The sequence below is a fragment of the Ciconia boyciana genome, chromosome 3, assembly GCF_034638445.1.
Source record: "Ciconia boyciana chromosome 3, ASM3463844v1, whole genome shotgun sequence".
NCBI classification, from domain to species: domain Eukaryota; kingdom Metazoa; phylum Chordata; class Aves; order Ciconiiformes; family Ciconiidae; genus Ciconia; species Ciconia boyciana.
Window position 1 is genome coordinate 66,064,064 of NC_132936.1, and position 19,523 is coordinate 66,083,586.

The 19,523-nt window shown below is 44.2% G+C and overlaps 1 protein-coding gene across 1 annotated transcript; it reads right to left on the reverse strand.

The window, feature by feature from the left end:
- Nucleotides 1-7,791: 7,791 nt before the first annotated feature.
- LOC140649164 (p53 apoptosis effector related to PMP-22-like) lies at nucleotides 7,792-18,977 on the reverse strand. Its single transcript, XM_072855944.1, has 3 exons — nucleotides 18,618-18,977; nucleotides 10,927-11,070; nucleotides 7,792-10,274 (listed from the first exon to the last, which is right to left on the reverse strand). The coding sequence occupies exons 1-3, from the start codon at nucleotides 18,826-18,828 to the stop codon at nucleotides 10,039-10,041; spliced, it is 591 nt and encodes a 196-aa protein (XP_072712045.1). The 5' UTR covers nucleotides 18,829-18,977; the 3' UTR covers nucleotides 7,792-10,038.
- Nucleotides 18,978-19,523: the final 546 nt, after the last annotated feature.

Consider the following 19,523-nt stretch of genomic DNA (forward strand, 5'->3'; position numbering starts at 1 on the left):
CGTCAGGGAGGGAGGGAGGCATGGAGGGAGGGAGCTCCACCTAGATTCAGATGAGTAAGAGCTGCCGCTGAGCAATAACCAGTTGAGCTGGGGAGAAGCTTCGAGGCTGGGTTTATCTGTGGGATCCTCTCTGCCCTGCTGAATAGGTAACAAATCGGGTGCTGTTTACCCTCGGCGTTTAACGCTTTCCACTCCCCACCAGCAGGAGCATCTCACAGCTGTGTTTACACCTTTCTGTCACCTAAGGGATTTGCATTATGGCAGGCGAACACAGGAGACAAGCCAGGGAACTGTTTGCATTACAGGGTGGTTGCTTCTGAAACTTGCCACCTGGAGGTTGAAAGCTGCTTTTCTTGGACTCCATTTAAAAATAAAATTATGCCTTATTTTTTACAATTAAAAAAAAAATTCCTCTAGCTGCTATAAAGCTAAGACAACAAAGAGTGTGTGACTGCCCTCCCTCCCTCTTTGGAGACATAGCTGCAGGGGAAAATAAACAACAAGGTTTACCATTAAAAATATAGTATGGTCTGGGTATAGCCTTCATGGGAGAACAAAAGCTGAGCTTTGATTTGACCGTGCCTTACGAACACGCCCTGCGTGTGGCCCTGGCTGTGCGTGCACTGCCCGGGGCCGGTCAGCGCCTGCCTGCGATGGGCTGTGAGAGCAAGGCAGGGACCAGCCATCACCTCGCCGTGGCCCGGGAGGCCACCCAGCCGAGTGCGCGGCAGAGTTTTCTGTCAGCTCGGAAGCGATATAGCCATGCTCGTAGCACTCTCCCTTTGAACTAACACGTGTCACAACCTAGTATTTTGGTAGGGCCCAGACGTGTTTACATCTGGAAGCAGCTGCACCCCTTGCAGATCAAAGCCGGTTTCTGTGAAACATGGTTAAGCACAGAGGATGCAAAGTATCCTTTGCTCCCATGGTGGATTTTGTCAGGCGGGTCAGTATCCAAGTACGGACCTAATTTACTCGCAGAGATTGTGTACTATACTGCAGCTTTTATGGTGAAGCGTGACATCCATACTGAGCTGCAAACACCACAGCATTTTGCTGAATTAATATTCATAAATCACTAATGGCCTAAATAAAAGAAATTACACTGCACAGGGGAGTGCCTGAAGAGGCACTGTGTTTGCATAGACCCAAACTGGAGCATCCACAGCAATGAGCTGCAGCACCCTGAAGAGGTAGTAGCTCTGTCACGACAGAAATTTGAACGGGTTAATGTGACACCTTATCTCTAATCAGAGATAGCTTTTTAGCCTGGTGGTAGATTAGCAGCGGTGTGGCTTCTTGGCCTCTCATTCTTTAGCCGGTGCAATTCTGGCTAGCTGAAGCATCCTGCCTGCAGCTCCCTGTAGTATGGACACGGCCCGATATCCCTGCGGTTGCGAGAGGTCCATCAGGGACGTTCAATGAGCCTCTGTGAGAGCAGGAGACATTTCTACAGATTTGGCCTTTGAATTTGAATGTTGCTGAAAGCAAAAGCCAACTATGAAGACACCTCAACTGCTGTTTTGGGTTGGAAATGAGGAATAGTCTTAAGAAAAATGGATCGGTATTTTTTGTAAAGAACACTTTAGGGAACCACCATTTCCTTAGAATATTATGTATCTTCCCTTGTAGTCCACATTTGTGTTATCACCATATTCAGTTATCCTTAACCTAAATATAATGTTTAAAATGCCATTTATCGGTTCTATAACACTACGATATATCATTTTTATGCATGACTTTTAAAAATATTTAAATTAAAACAAATACTGTTTGAAGCTCACCCTTAGTGCAATATGCTGATACCTGCAAGCTGTCCAGGTCTGTTTACACATGTTCTTTCTGTTGTCACAGCTGAGGTAGAGATGGGCACAATAAACTCCAAAAGATTGAGAGAACACGGATTTGAATTTGGATATTAAATGTTTTTTAAAAAGATTACTTCGAGAACAGTCATGCATGTGACAGTAGACTGTAGCCCTTGCTCAGCTGTCTATATCCAGTCTCTTGCCAAGTTTTAAACCTTCACAAACAGTTACAGTTTTCTAAAAACCCAGTGTTTTTTTCTATTCTCAGAGAAAATAGCCAAATCAAGTTAAAGCAATTTTGTAGCTGAAATCCAGTACCAAGGCAGGCACTGTCAGGTATTTGAGAGCCAGTGTTTGTTGAAGAATAAAATCCTCTTCTCTGCTTTTTGACTGCTCAGCCATGTTTCAGGTAGGCATTTATGACTGAAGGATTTGTCATCAGTTTTTGTCATAACTCACCCTTGGACGAATGCATATTGTCACAAATGTTAGCATTTGTGAGATGATACTACAGAACATATTTATCACGCTGTGAAAGAAAGATGAGTAGTGTTCAGTCACCGTGGGTGTTTCTGTGTCTTGCCCATCTTTGTCATCCTGAAGTAACTTAAAACTACAAGCAATCTTCACGTTCAATACAAGGGTAATTTGTGACATCTGGAGCAGCAGAGAGGTAGATGTATTCAAAGGCGACAAAATGAAGTACCCCGTGTAATTCTGATACTCCTATGGCAAACAGGGAAAAATGATTGAAAACTTTTGTTAAGGAGTCTGTGATTTGAAGTGATGACTTACCCACAATGTGCTTTGTATTTTGCAGCATATGAGCTGGGTGTTTACATGAAAGCAAATGCTTTCTCCTTTCCACTATCTGTTGATAGTCCCTCCTGGTTAACACCAGAATCATCTGTCGAAAATGAAGATATATGATCAATGTTAAACCTGTAGACTGTAGTACAGTTTCTGCATCTGAGAACATTCCTTAATGAATCTTCCTTGCTACTTGAAGTAATCATGTAAGCAGTAGGATATTGATAAAACAAACAATTCTACGGCATTAGAGCTAAAAATAAAAACACGCCCTTTTCATCCAAGACACAAATGGTTTTCTTAGTGGAATAAGCTAACAAATGACTGGCAGCACACTTTCATCCACCTTTAGTCTGCTGAACTGGTCAGGTGAGCTATATACATGACTGGACTGACATAGGCTGACCGGCTGTCGTGCATGTTCATGACTTTTGCAGCAAGCTCATTTTCATTCTCTGATGATCATATTGCTTATAAACAAGAAACCCCCAGAGATTGGTTTTAAAAGCTTTGCTAAGAGTATTTTATGGTCCATTCTCTTGTGTGCTATCTTACATCTAGCAAGTCACCCTGAGCAATTGAGAAACATTTTCTGCATGAGCTATCATAAATCTTATGACTATTATTATTATCTTTATTGATAAATTTACAACCATAGGTCTTCTTTTTCTGATAATGCCAATCTACCTTTTCCCTTCAGAGAGGGCTGCACCTTGCCTTGCAACTGGAATATTGCACTGCAGTTATTATTATAACCACAGCCTATACAGTGATGCAGCTCAGCCAAATCCTGCTTGGGCTAAATTGTACCTTCTGGTCACTCTCTGTACCCTACATCACCTGGGCATCAAGGCAATAATGTTCTCAATGTGACTAATATTTCATCCATAATAAGCACATGTAGAAAAATAGCTTTAGACACCAGAAGTGTTCACAGGGTAATCCAAGCTGCAATTCCTTTACGTTAATTAGAAGGATACTGGAAATGCATTTTGAACAGGACCTGACTTTACTTCATTGCAAAATAAGAACACCCTCCTAAAAAAATGAATCCAGTTGAGATCTTGTAGTTTCCCACACACCGGGACTTTCTGAGGGACTTTCCTGCAGTGGCTGGACACTGAAGCTCATCCGTGACGCTAGTGGTGACCTGGGAGTGGTTGGTGCTCGGTCCTGCTGCCATACATCTGGGAAAGCCTTCCTCTAGCTGCCTTGCGCAGCACGGGAAAGCTCTGCACAGGTTTGAGACCTCCTCTATTTGCTGGCCGCTGAGCATGCAGGAAAATTTCCATGGGGTCTTGTTAAGACTTTTAGCAAGAGCCGTCCAGAACTGGCTTGCAGTCGGACCTCCAACGCCTGCCCCACGCGCAGCACTCACTGGCTTCCTGTATCAGGAAAACACAAAATCAGGAAAACATAGAAGTCTCTGTGTGCCTGAACGCGGATTTCATTTGCAGCTAGTTTTCACTAAAGGACATGGTTTCTTCAGGGTGGGATCTGTACTGGAACAAGGTTTAATCCCCAGTTATTTCTTACCGATGCTCTGCAGAAGTGTGATGAGTTCAGCCTACCCCCCCCAGGCAAACAGCTGAAATCAAGGGTGTCCTGTAAACCCACCACGCAGCCGCCAGCTGAGATGGCTTCTGGCCATTTGTAACCATTGTGGGGGTCTGTAACTTCCGCAGGCGGCTGTCAGGAGCGCAAGCTCTCTGGTGGACACACATGAAGCATACAGGGTTTTTATGAAATTGTGCGTAAGCAGTTAGAGTGGCATATGGGATAATCTTCTGTTCTACATATGGGATAATTTTACTTAAACTACTTGCTTTGGGCCCCACAACTTTCTCTGTGGCATAGCTAGGCTAACTACAGTTCTTCCATCGTAGTGGATCATAACAGTAACTCCTTGTAAAACATATAGCTCAGCTGCCTTAGGAGAGGAATAAAATCAGCCTTAGTAGGTAATTCCCAGGTGCCACACCTTTGCTACTTACATTTCTCTGTCAAAGAAATGGCTTTCATTTACTGTGCCTTATGGGTCAGTTGGGAACAGCACCAGCTACTTCCTTAAGCACTTTGAGATTTACAGATAAGAAAACATGCATACCAAGCATATCTTTAAGACTTTCAGCCATGAATTTTCACTTTGAGATTCTCCAGCCAAAAGTAGGGTTTTGCTGAAACCGTAATGTTATATGGAAATGACCTCTTTGGTTTTAAATGTTTGATATGGAATTGATTTGGGAAGTTGGCTGAAATTAAAATGGTGGTCTCCTATCAATGTTTTCAACTTTTCCTGTTGCCTTGATGCAAAATGCCAATTATGATTTTCCCAAGTTTTCTTTTGCAAGTTGTTTTGTCTTTCTATTGCAAATTAGAACAGAAATTAATTTTCAAGTATCACAATTCATCTAAATTCATTTTTCACGATAAGTTCTGCTTATTTCTTGTCCTCTGGGATTGCTAACACAGAAAGAGCTAACACAGAAAGCTGCCCCAATTATATGCCTCCGTGTGTATTCAAGACCGTGACAGTCAACCAACGTACTTTAATCCGTGATCATTTCACAGGGCAGCACACTGGAGGACAGGAGTTAGCTGGCTTTTAGGCTCACAGTTTCATGTGAGTGCTCACTCCAAATCTTTCTGGGCCCTCTCAAACTCAGTGAACCCTGATTTCCAATGTGTCCCCTTGACGCTTAGCAATTTTTAATACCTATAAAATATTCTGTATTCGTAAAGATCTCTGTGGAAAATAGTACGTGTTGCCCACAATCCCATAAATAAATAAAAAGCAACAGTCATACCAATTCTTCTAGCAAATATTATCCAATCCTGCAAAGACGAACCCATGAGGAATATCATTCATGGAAACATGTATATTTATTATTTATATTATACAATGCATATTACTTATCATACCTTAGTATTTATTTATATTATTTATAGTTATAATACTTACAAAGCTCTAGATATGCCTGCATGTTTTCCACTACAGTCTTTATTATAAATAAAGCCTTATTAAATTTAAGTATTCAAAAATCACAATAAAAAATACCCTTTGGATTATTCTGACAACTCCCAAGTAATTTAAATATAATTTTATAGAGGCAAAATTTGAGGGCATTGGCATTTTGCCTGGAATTTCTGAATGTCAAGCTCCATAGCTGGAGCAGCTTGGCCCACACCTTTGGATGCCAGGAAACCTCAGACAAAAGGCTGCTTACTGTACCAGGGCAGACCTGTGCCAGGGATGCATCGGACCTATCTTATAAATACGCTGTACATGCACAGCAAAATCTACACATTCTTGGTCAATGGGATCTACCCATATGAACTGCTGCACCCGTGCAGTAATACTGACATATCCCAGGTGCTGTGAACTCACTGCACATGGATTTCACTGCTCCTGTACAGACACCTGCTACAGGAATCGCATTCAGAAACTCAGCATCCCTGTTTTTGGTAACCATATCCTCTGCATTTGATTACACTTTATTCTGGTTGTCAGTATCATCTCCCAAGTTCATTTTAAAATCTGTGCAGCTTCACCTACTAGCACTGAAAACCCTGTTTTTTCAGGGTGCTGTTCCATGTTGCCAGTAACCTCCACTGCTCTGCGTTGTGGGACCAGTACCTCAGCTCTCGGCTGTTGTGAATCTCCCAAAGCATTTTGGTTTCCACTGATGTATGTGCTCGGTTCGTCGTTAATTCAAAAGTGCTCAATGATCTCAGCAACTCTTTTTCTGTGTGTGTAACCTTTCCTTTTAGTACATGGGTGGTTTTGTTTTTATAGTGCTTATCACCATAACAACCCTTCCCCCCCAAAAAAATTATCTTGAATGATCTGTTACTACGCTGTCTTGATTTATGTATGTATTCTAGGTCCAAAGGTCCTTAGATGGAGGACGTAAAGGTGAGGTGAATACTTCTTAAGAATTCTACCTTGTAAAGGAATTGTCTAAAAATTGAGTCACTTGTTACGTCAACTAAAAATACGAAATCCCAGTGGGGTGTGGCAGCTGTTTCCCATATCCATAAGATCTAAGCATTAATCATCCCATTCGGGCCAATTAGCCTTCCCTAGCACCCAGTCATACACGTTTTTGATTGCTCTTAACTCCCCCTGAGATGATTCTCCCGAACTGCTCTCCCCTCTCCAGGGTTGAGTTAGAATGAGCTACCCTGCAGCCTCAACCTCGCTGGAGTTGTTCAGGGCATTTTAGCGAGCACAGAATTAGGCTGCAGCTGAATACAGACTGGTAGGTAAACAAGAGTACAGATGTTCTTCATGTCAAAAAAATGGACATTATACAAACCCTCCAATTGTCTTCAAAGCATTTAGGAAAATCTAAAAGGAACAAAAATATTTCCCTAATTGTATATTTAAAATTAAGAGTAATTAAAGGTGGGGGGGACACGGACGACGACCCAAAAACTACAAGAAACCCACACAAGCTGCCAGAATTCAGTTTCAAAACTAAGACATTTAAGGAAAAGGACAACTAAAAAAATCAGGAGAATGGTGAACCTATCTTTCCAGAAACCAGAAGCCGCAGGCTGGCTTAAGACCACGGTGGCCAGCAGGAGATTTGCTCTCTGTAAAAATACAGAGGGAGAAAGAGTTGTTCAGGATACAGAATGCCACTAGCACAGGGCTACATATGGGCCATGCATAATCGGAGGTTAGAAAGGGGAAGGTTTCTAATGACGGGAGAAGTGCAGTCTTACACTGAAAATAGCAGGTGGGTACTCCCTGTCTTTCTCCCTGTTTAAAGTTCTTGATCAGTATATGAAAGCAATTTGGCACTGTTTTGATAAAAAAAAGAACAGGCTTCCCACATCTGAGACCTCCTGTAGACCATAATGTGCTTAAAATGTTTAGGGTTTCCCCTCAAGTTGTGACGCATTTAAGACGTTTTGGCTTAGCAGAGTCTTCTATGCCTGGCACTTCCAATGAAAGCACATGTTTTGCAGTGTGTACTCAAGCTTATTTGACTGGAAAATGAAGTTGTTGCCTCCTGGACGTATAAGGTCTTTAACTAACTTCATTTTATTAACCCGACACTTCATGGATACTGATATTCTCCTTAAGAGAAGTAAAGAGTGGCTATTTGCTTGAGTTTATGAAATGAATCTGTGAACCACAAACACCACCAAGTTTCTACAACCATCAGTTAAAACAGTTTTAATTACGCCACCACATTTGAAAGGAGTGCCACATACATTAATATCACTTGACAGTAATTAATGACTATTTGCAACAGCTTTCTCCCAAACAGCTTAATTGTGTAACATGCTGGTTATGCTTCCACCCCTCCCAGTATATCCAGAGCCAAGGTTTTTTTACATTTGTGCTTTTTTGACAAGTTATGACAATGTTTATGAAAAAACATACAAAAGACTTAAGTTATGCTAAACCCTGTTACCAAACCATTCTCCCTCTCATTAGGAAGGTTGTCCATTTTCTTACGTCTTTTCTCCTTCTCAGCTTTAGCTGTGCAAGGATTTTCCAGATTTGGGATTCTCTGCTGTACTAAAAAGTAGGTACTATCATTACTCATGATACAGGTTAAGTCTACACAGTATTCCCCACCAGCCAGTACTGTACAGAAAAAAGAAAAAAAACAAAGAAAAAAAAAAGACACATTTGTCACAGGATTCTCTTGTTCAGCAAGAATCATAAATACAGTTGATTGTATACACCACGACTGAGCTTGTAACACAGTTCTGAAGTCTGCAGATGTTTACACTCTGAAAATTATAAAATGCAGGCCTGGAAGGGACCTTCAGAAGTCACCTGGCCTTTCCAAAACAGGATCACATGCAATACACAGAATTACCAAATTAAAAAAGGTGTTACAAAACAGAAACCTATACAACATATAATACAAGATATATTGGGCATTGAAAAAGCTTAGTTCTGAAGGACTTCAGCTTTACAGTATGCTGGTTAATGCTTTATAAGTTCTATTTTGTACATGTGCATGAGCACATATACCCACACACTTACCCTCTCCCAAGTACTGGGTTCACAATAGCAAGAAGTCCCCAGCTGCTTGTGACAGAGCAATGTGCAGCGTTTGCTTTCCACCCTACTGTACCCTACTCAGAAATCTGTCTCTGCTAGAGCTACTTCCCCCATAGGTGGAAGAGAAGCTCCGCAAATGAGCATCTTCCTTCCTCCCCATCTGAAGAAAGCTCTGACAAAGATTATAGACCATAATTAAATCTGCTGTAAGCTGCTGCAGGCCCACGACCAACAGAGACATGGTTCTGCCTCACTGGAATACTTATTTGGAATCGCTGGCTCCAGAAACACAAGCTAGGAGCCAGCCAGATTACTCCCTGAGACGGGTGTCTGTATGAAGTTTGCATACGTAAGTTGCTCACAGAACTGCTTTTCTATTTTTACCTGTTATCCCTAGTGAGTCTCAAAGCATCCCCAAGTTTACTAAACTCTGGAGTACCTACAGTGTACTTTACTTTAAAAACTTTTGGAGGTTTTCAACACCTTATGCTAAGATTTCCATCCAAAGCACAACTGATAATTAAAACACTGCAGTTTTAAAAAGGTAGACATAAAGAACAGTACATGTTTCTACTCAAACGTTATTTTCTGAATCAGCATCCCTCAAATACCATGTAAAAGTGTATGTAGTTTAACATTTGAAGGTTTATTGGTTCTCTCTGTGACAATGTATATTAAATTATCTGTGGCTCCATCACAAGTCCTGCAGTGGCCACAAAAACACCAGTAAGTGTTATATTAGCCACTGTTATACACACCAGCTCCATGCTTTAGAGGAGGTCTCTGTCCAACAGCACCAATCGGTGGAAAATAAATTTTAATTTTATTTTCCCCTTAATTCAAATAGCTAATAGTCAACAATAGTCCAGTAACAGGAATGAGAAGAGATTCTTAGGCAGCAGGTGACTGCGATAGTCTCAGGGAAGTTCCTTCCTTGGGACTGACTTTGGTGGAAGAAAAAGTATTCTTTGGAAGGTTGTTTTTTTCTAGTTCCATTTAAGGCAATTTTGTCAGAGGTGAAAACAAAATAACTTGCAGGTCCCTCTAATGGGTTGTTTAAAATCTCTCCTCTTCCTTTCTACACTTGAAACACTACATCTTTATTCATAAGCAAATGTTTGAATAAAATAAGGATGACTCAATTAGTTGGGAGGGGAAGGAGCAAGTAAACCACCCAAACAGAATCGACACAAGAATAGGTAAATAATACTTTAGGTAAAAGCTGTTTGCTTAAAGATGCCAATGTTTTTACCAATTTATAGCCAGGGCTAGTAAGAAATACTCTGGAGAACTAAGGTGGGTTTTTTCAGTCTCCTATAATCACACCAAATTTACGTCAGAGGTGCTCCTCTGTTGTTTTGACAGTTGATTGTACTTGGATTTAATCTTTCAATTTAAGTATGGTGCTCTCTCTGGGGAGGAGTAGTAATAGGTAGGCTTGATGTTTCCCAGGACTTCATCTTCCCAGTTGGGGAGGCAGCAGAAGAAGAAAGCACAACCTATTACAACAACAGTGCTGGCCCAACCAAAGCCATAGGCCCAGCTGAACATGTTATCTCCTGTCAGAGGAATTTCTTCTGTGAATTTCACTGGGTAGATGACCAAGCCTATGATCTGGAATGCAGCTAGAGAGAGAAAGAAAGAAAAGCAGGAGTAAATGACAATGAATGATATTACACTTCCCACTAAAAAAAGGTACCTGGAGCTAACTGCATATCCTTTTAAGATATGTAAGGATTAGCTTCAGTCCTACAATCAAATCTGCATTCTTGCAGAGGTACGTGACTCTTGGCCAAGGCAGATCCCCACGCCTATCTGGCTGCAGCAGCTACAGCTGACATTGCCAGGTTGCTTAAGGCACTCACCTGCATGCCGCGACCAGACCTGTCCTACAGCCAGGCACTGTGATCCCCGCAGAGCCAGTTACCTCCCGCTTGTAGCCCCATCGCTCCTCCTCCCCTCGGGAAGGTGGGAAGCACCCGGGCTCTCAGCTTAGCAAGTCTTAGCAAGTGACAGGGTCAAAGACAGTGGCAGGGTCAAAGGTGTTGGTTGCCCCTGTACACTGCTTTTGGGAAAGTGCTAACTGACACAGGCCACTGGAGCTTCCCTAACCATTATCCTCTCAGAGTATAAATCAACCTTCCCTTGTTCCCCATGCAAATGAGTCATAAACCAGACAAAGACAGCTTATTTCATAAGAGAGGCTCCATCTAGCATGTTTTTCTGCTGATGCCTGTTTTACATCTAAAATAACCTTGACTTTGTTCCCAGCCTTACCAACAACAAAGAGCAAGCCTCCAATTCCTCGCACAAAGTTGAAGCGGAGTATCTCAATCGAGAACGCAATGACTGCAAGGGCGAAACAGATGACCAGGATCACAAAGCCAACGAGGTACGTGGCAGCTGCTGCTCTCCCCCATCCTTGAAGAGAAAACAGAAAGAGGTTACACACAGCAGTACACTGAACTGTAGGTCACTGCAGGTCTTTGGTTTCCTTTAATCATTTTTTGTTGAAATCCTTTACTGTAAGAAGCATGCTCTATGTCAAAGCAATACTGGATGCCTCCAAAGCACACAGCTGCAGAGCAGAGAGGCACCATCGTTGGTGGAGCAGCACAGAACTCCCTTCCCGCTAACTTGTCCTGCTGAAAAGAGGGATACAGTGCAGCATGGTAATGGAGATAACACCTCCAAACTCTGTATCTGCAAGAGACCCACAGACACCTGAGCAGATAGGACACACAACCACTGAGAAGGTACTTTATCGTTACCGTTCCTGTTCGACACGCAAGTTTACAAAACCACTTCCATGCATGGGGAAGCATGAGAGCAGACAAGAGGGCACCACCACAGAAGATAACTGCTGGGAAATAATAGTGCTGTCAGCATATAGCTTCTTGCCTGTTTGTTATGACAAGAATAATGCATGTGGACCAAAATTAGCATGACCAAAAAGAAATAGATTTGGAATAGCTGAAGTGAGAGATGACAAAGAGAAAGCTCTTAAAGATAAATAACTATTCACAGCTGGAAAAAATTAGGAAGAGCTAAAATGCAGCAGGTGGAGGAGAAACAGCAGAATGAGGTGAAGTGGAAGAGTCCTCTTTGAATCATTACTTTGACATTTGATGGGACGGGGTAGGGCAGATTCTTAGGATCAAGCAACTGCAGGCTGGAGAGCCTCAGGCACAAAGCAAGTGGCCTTATCCCAGCAGAGCAGCACCAGCGCCCAGAACTCACCCACCACAGGCCAGGGTCGGGGCAACACAGGTAAGAAAACCTCCCAGAAAAAAGCCAGCAATTCCTCTTTTGCAGTAACACGGCCTTGTGAAAAGGCCCTCCTTACGGCCAGACCCTGTCCTCTTTAGAAACCAAGCAGAAGTTCAGGTGAGCCCAATGCAAACACCAACAAGCAAAGGTGTTCCTGCCCTGGAGGCAGGACACCTGCCCTCATGAGCTAAACCATACCAGCTAGTGCTTTGTTTTCCAGTCAGCTGTCATCACAGCTCACTTTCCACGTCTGCATAACGTGGGTTTCTACTTTCACACATTCAGATAGAGGTAGGGCCAGATCCCGAGCCTCCTCCAACATAGGAATAAAGAGTGGCGAGATCTAGGTCAGAACATTTAAAAAAAAAATTTTTTAAAATATCTTTCGCCAGAGCTGTCTGTTCCAACACAGCTGAAGCGACTCTGGAGACACCCTGCTTTCATCATAGCCTCTGTTCTTTCTGTGCAAAAACTAAGAGGAAAAAGATGGCGAGACAGAAAACCTTTTCCTAAAGAGTTAAAATCCTCCACCTTAACTCATACTCTACTAGTTGCATAAATGGGGAAAAACTAGTAATTTGAGACAGAGAATGCAGTAAGACTATCTCAGACACCTCTACTATGTACATCAATTTACTCTCTGAAAGCAAAGCATTGTTTTACAGCTATTTTCCTTAGATCAGTCTGAACTGGTTTCTTTCCCCCCTATTCCAATAGCAAAAGTGAAATACAGCAGCCATCCATCAGTCAGATCTCGGCCCCAAACCCCCAACCACCACTGCTGCCACCTGAAGACAGTCATGCTGGCATAGAAAGGGTAAGGAAAAGGGTTTTCTTTCCCCTCTCCCTTCTTGGAGCTACTCAAGACAGCAAAAACCTTTCAAACTAGTTCTCCTTCCGCCAGCCGTGCGTGTTTCATACCCCTTCACTAAGGGAGTGCTGCAGGGTGAGGAGGGAGGGAGGGAGGACACCTGATGAGCATCTGGAGTTTAAAGCTGCATCAGTGGTCCAATAAAATCTTTTCATACAAAATATTCTCTGACTTACCTAATGCAGATTCTGGATATTATCTCCACAATAGGATTTATTTAGGGATAACTAATATAAAGGGATATTTAACCATTACACACAGCCAGCCCTGGAAAAGTGATTCAGGCTAAGTGACCTAGGAATGCTATTTATCCATATTTGCCCTATTAAGAAAAAAAAGCACAATGCCCTATTAAGAAAAAAAAGCACAACATCAAGAAGGAACACTTAGTTATCAAAGTACATTCCCTTTCAGATGCATTACATATGCTGGCACAGTGTAGGAAGCCAAGTCTGGCATCTGTCTGATACAATTTAGGTTGCAAACTCAAATACACCTGCAGGTTAGACACCTTGAGGTTTGGTGCAACACAAACATGATTGGAGGAGATACGAGCCAGAAAGCCCCCAGTGCTCTCTGCTATTTCCATATCCTCTGTGCTTACTTTACAAGTGTAATAAGCTTTTGGATACAGGTCAGCCCCGCTCACAGTGATTTATTTTCTCATCTCTGGTGATATGAAAGTGACAACAGATGTAGCTGTAGGAGATGTCTTGTCAGGAAGATTAATATCAAGCCCAGCTTTGTTTCAGGTCTTCAGAAACAGGGCAGCAGTAGACACCACCATTATGAAATTAAGTGGGTTTTGTGTTCACATGTGACAGAGCTCGGTGCTGGTGACCCTGTACCTTCCTCTCCTTCTCCTGCTGGATTATCTTCTCCAGTGGCAGTTATCAGTGGGTTGATGCTGATAAGACTAAATCATAGGTGCTGGCCGGTGCTGGATGGGTCTACTCTGGGCTGGCCTAGACAGCAGCCATTGAATGGCCAGTCTGCCACATGAGAACCAGCGGAAGTCACGGGAAGAGCAGCGAAAAGCTCTGGACTGGTATACATATACAATGTAAGCGAAATCTCAAAAAATTAACTGGAAGTCTTTTAATAAGTGACTGATGGAAGAGGTTGGGGTGGGAGGCTGCACCCTTACCAAGGACAGGGTGCAGCCCTGGCACACTCCTTTCCCACACAAACTGTTGCTACCCCCACCAACAGGCAGAGCTTTCAGTGGAGGGGCTGCTGCGGGGCTCTGACTGAAATTGGTGTTTCTCCAAGCGGGATCCCCCTCATCCCCATACCTATCAAGTCAGGCTTTCCCAGCTCCTTCTCCTCCCAGAGACTCCTGAGAGCTGTCTGAGCTCCTGCAGGCACCCAGCTCTCCTGTCTCCGTCTGCAAGATCCTCCGCCTACGGCTCCGGCTGCCGGGAGGGGAGAGGTGTGGGTTTACACTCCCACTGTTTGCTGCCTTAAGAGCTGGAGAGACCTGCTCATGCTTAGAGAAAGACAGATCATCCCCAGTTTCTAGCTGGTTTGTGCTCAGAAGTACCTTGTAATCATGAGACGTTTAGCCAGAATTTAAGTTTTCCATAAAAATAGAAAATTCTCAGGTCCCTTCATTTGGCAGAGAGACTATTTCTTACTCAAAATAGGCATAAATACAATATCTGTTTATGAAATCAAACAATAACGCCACAGTAATTTGTGGCTGCATAAATAGGAGAGCAGAAGAATAGAAGAGCAGAACAGTTGGAGGTATTAGCATTCCCCAGGTCAGCTTTGCCTCAAAGAATAGTTGAGTTCTTTGCATCTAATCAGCAGAAAAGTATTTATCAATTAGGTGGTGTTGAAAGAATATTAAAAAAACTGTTCAGGGGCTGAAGGTCTATAATTATCAGGAAGGATGAAGAGTTTTATTATATACCTTGATTAATGATGACTGTGGAAAGTAACTAGGCTGCAAATGTTATCATGCAAATAACTAGGAGGGGTTGGAATTATTTAATGATGAGTATCAGTAATATGATGAAATTAAAAAAAAAGAAGCAACAGAGCCTTAGTGTTAGCTGTATTTCCTAATTTTATTTGGTTGTGCCTCAGCCTTAACAGGGAAGAGATGGAAGCTCTACAGCATGGGACATTTAAATATAGATTTCCCTTTAGAAATTAATAAAAGGACTGGGAAAATAGTCTAGCAGGAAGATGAACTGCTACAGGATTTGAAGTAACAAGCCTTTCTCATCTTTGTTCACTTCTTTACAAAGGCAGAAGCTAGTTTGTTAGCTTGTGAATAACTGGAATCTTAGGGTAGAAGTTTTTACCGTGATGTGCACAGATGAAACACATTTTTACATTGTAGCAATAATATTTTTACACTGTAGTGATAATATTTTTCTGTATAGAAATCACAGTAGCTATTCCTGTTTGGCCTTGAGAGCTCATAACATAGAATGCCCAAAAAATATGCTTTTGTTGAAAAAAAAAAAAAAGGAGTAGCAGACTGCGAGCAAGAGAGCACTGTCAGTAATATGTTCTTGCTCACATAACATGCAAAATTCCATGGCAGCACAACTGGTGAAGGAAAGCTATGTGCATACCCACCACGAGCACAGGACAGCCCAGAATCAAAGGTTTGCCAGGAGAGCTGGTTGGGAATTAATACTGGGAATCACAGCTCTGTTTTGGTTTTAGGAGTGCAGGAAACATGATTGCTATACTACCAAACTATTAAATAAAAGCCCACTAGTACAAACTTGGCTTCAGACACTTGGCTTTGCTGGGAGCTCAGGAGAGGCACAATCCTATATACTTCCAACTTTTAATGCCTGCGGGTTGCTAGCAGTGGAAGTGTGCCTGCCTGCGGGCCAGCAAAGCCCACTGGCAGGGATGCCAGCCTCGCCTGCTCGCTGGGATCTTTTACTGGGGAGTTTCAGTAAATGTTTCCAGAGTGTTGAGCAATGGAAGCACACCTCTTCCATTAGCATTTTCCGAATGCCTGCACTTGGCTGACACTATAAACTAAGTCAGTTTGTCTTGAATACATCCTGGCATTGTAAATCAGACAGAAGCATGCCTGAAAAAGAGGCGTACTGAAAACATAAGTGTACCTGTAACATTCCTCCTTTATTTACCTGGCCCGTCAGTGAAGTTGACACATGCTCTCAGCTTCACCAATAATCTGTGGTGTCAAAGTCCTTGCTTCTAGGGACACAGGTACAGTGGCACAGCCACGGCGAAACATGATTCACAAAGACTGGGCTCCTACTTCTAGGTTCCAACTTTTTTTTTTTTGACACTTACTAAGGATCCGGATGAATGCTTCCCTTTGTCTACGTCGGCTGTTGGGTACTTAATGAATACCAACTGGCTGTTAGGAATATAAGAAAGAGTTAACCTCCATGGGATCACCTTTACCGCACACATACACACCCATCTTTTACAGTGATAATTCAAAGCAAAGTCACTAGGAGCAGCCGTTCAGAACCGGGAGGACACAGCCACCCACAAATATGGGTCCCAAACTTACAGCCTCACCACTATAAAGACAACCACCTTCTCCAAGTAACCACATTGCAAACAATCCTTGTCAAATCTGATGGCTTACTGATATGTTTTAAACACACCGTCAACAGTTTAATCCTGCAATGGTCCGGACTAAGTCATCTTGAGTCATATTATAGTGCAGTACAGCAGCTCTGCGTTGCAACATTTTGATAATACACAGATGCTGCCAGCCAGGTACTTCCTAGACGCAAACCAGTAGAGAGCTCTAAAGAAAATCCTTCCCCACCTCCCTACCAAATGACATCCTACTCTTCTTTTTCCCATTCCACTCCTTCCCTCTCATGTGGCATTTGCAAATGTGCCTTAAGAAGCAGTGCAGTTTAGGAGACGTTCCTATTTGCAAATCTTTGTTTGTCTGTTCCTGCCCTTTTTCCCCCCTCATTTAAAACAAGTGACTCGCCTGCTTTTTCTCTTCCTCTTCTCAGTACGCATGCCACAGCTCAATTAAGAAACTGTCTAATGGAGCTTTCTGTTAATGGGGATCCACTCTGAAGTTTTCGCTTCATCAGGAGAGGCACAGGATGGTTAGAGCATAGTAGTTATTGTATGCAAAACACAAGTTATGCACCTCAATTAATTAACTTTTATTTTCCTGCAGCAGTGCTGTAAATGCCCGCGAGGCACTTTTTCCTTTGTAAATGCCCTCACCTATTTTGAGCCTAATTGCATTAGCATAGAAAAAAGGAAACAAAATAAATCAAACCTGAACTCATAGGTTACATCCTGCCTCTAGATGTAAATAGTATTTGAGTAGACAGTGGCATTGATGTCATGAAAATTAGAGAAGAGGCAAAGTCAAGTTGGTCTAAATAAGCCAAGGATTTAAATAAATTTTGGGTCAAACAAGCCAAGGCTTAAATAAGTGAAGTCAAGGATACTATGCCTCTTTGACAGCTTATTAACTACAAAAAACAGCAGAAAGTTGCTTTTGTCCCACAACGCTCCAAGCTGACGCAAAGCACACACCCATCAATACTCAGGGGCGTGAGAAGCAGCGTCACTACAGGAGAAAGCAAATTTCAGCAGCTCTACTGTATTAGCACTTCTTCCCTGTGCAATGCAAACTTCAGCAGCTCTGCACTAGCTTTTCTTCTCTGCCTAATGGGGGAGGCAGATATTTTTGTCACACTAGCCAGGTTTCTTCCACCTACAGTAAGACCTGCAGTCATCACCGGGCTGAGAAATGAAGCCACTGCTCTTGCAATATATTCAAGATTTAGCTTACACACAAGTGTTGCAATGGAAAGTTTCTGGAAGTCAGTCCACTGCGCTTGGGCTGCGAGGGATCTGCGCGGGGCAGCAGTCCCGGCTGAAACACGCCCTTCCAGCTTCCCAGTCCCCAAAGTACCCTCGTCCAGGATCTTAAGGCGGGTCTGCTTATTTGTCCAGAAGTGTTTTGTTCGAGGGAAAAGCAGATGTAATCAGACCTACGTGTTCTAGCAAAAACCAAAAAGTCCCCCAAAACCCCAGAAACTGGGAGTGTGCGGTAAGAATATTATGCCGACGATGCCAGATATAAAAGCAGCTCAGCAAGTTAAAACAGAGGCACAATTATCCCCTGATTTAGGCCCTAGTGCAATAGAGAGGTATATTCAGGAAAGGGCATTTTTTTCTATCTGCAAACTCACATCAGGCCATTTAAAGCTGCAGGTCAGGAGGCATCTGAATATCCAAGTGCCCTTGGCCAGGCAGAGTTAAATTAAGGTGCTCTCTCCTTCCAGAGGGCAGGGGGAAGGCAGTTTTGCTGTCATCCAGGTGTGGCTCTGCACAGGACACCCTGTGTGAAGGTTTCCACGCTCACCATCTGACCAGTGAGGCCACTGGCACAGGGAGGGGGAAGCTGGCCAGTGCCAGGCAAGGCTGCCGGGACCACAGCCTGCAGATCACTGACAGAAAGCAAACTGGAGGGCCGAAGGGACTTGTGGCCAGTTGGCTCTCCTACTTTGGTTGTAAAATAACTTTCTGAAAAAAAAAAAAACAAAACACCACCACTCTGGCTTCTCAGTGTTGTACCGATAGAAAAGATTGCTCTGAAGCAGGCCGGACCTGTATTTCCTTGCTGGTTTAAGCCCTGAAACAGCATTATTACTGGTTCTGCAAGGGAAACCCCATCCCAGAAAGCAGCTGCTCCGCAACAGAGGTGGGGAGACCGATGGTGGCATCGGCACCCTCCGCGCCCACCGCCTTCCAGCCACTGCCCCCGGGTGCAGCTGGTGGCAGGGGCCAGGGTCCCTCGGAGGGGAGGGAGGGCAGGGGGGTCCCCGCTTACCGTAGTCCATGAGGGATTCGCAGTTCCAGTTGAGGTCCTGCTGGCCCCTCCTGCAGTTCTCCCACAGCGACGCTTGCTGCACGTAGGGCTCGGACTCCGACTCCAGCCAGCCCCGGCCCGCCAGGGCGATGATGCCCATGATGATGGCCAGGCCCAGCAGCAGGGGCAGGAGCCACCTGCACCTCCAGCAGGCGAGGCCGCACACCACCATCCTGCCCGGCCGGCGGGGGCACGCAGCGAGCCCGAGCGTCGCGGGTGGGGTCTGGCGGGGACGCTCCGCCGGGACGGAAGGCTGCGTGCGTGTCGGTCCGAGCGGGATTTTAAGGCGCCGGGGGAGGAGGGAGTCCCACCCACATTCCTCTGACTAAGCCTGGCGGCGGCCGCAACCGGTGGGGCCGGCGGAGAGGAGGGAGAGGAGAAGAGAGGAGGGAGCGCGGGGCTGGGCGGGCCGGGCCCCGCTCCTGGCTCTGCCCCGGCGCCCCGCCGGCCCCGCGAACCCCCGTCCCTTCGCTCGTCCTCCCCGGCCTCAGCCTGGCGCTTAACCCCTTGCTGGCTGCCGCCCTCCCGCGCCCGGACCTGCGTCCCCGTCGTGGCCCCGCCACCGCGAAACGTAACCACAGCAAAAGCTCCGGGTTCTGGCTAGGTGTCGCAAGCCCTGCCCGCCTCCCGGGTGTGGAAGCTCATCTTTCTCCTCTCTGTTCGCTAGGGAGACGGGCCAGCGTTACCCAGCATTGGTAATACTCCTGATGTCAGCCACTTCAGGTACCAAAAGCTTGTAATAAGTTGCTTGGCCGTTGAAATGGTCAACTTCTTGCCCAGTTTTTGGACAATGTTAATGCAAATGAGAAGAAGAAAGAAAGGTATTTGAGGATGGGAATGTGACATTATCAACAAGGAAGCCATCAC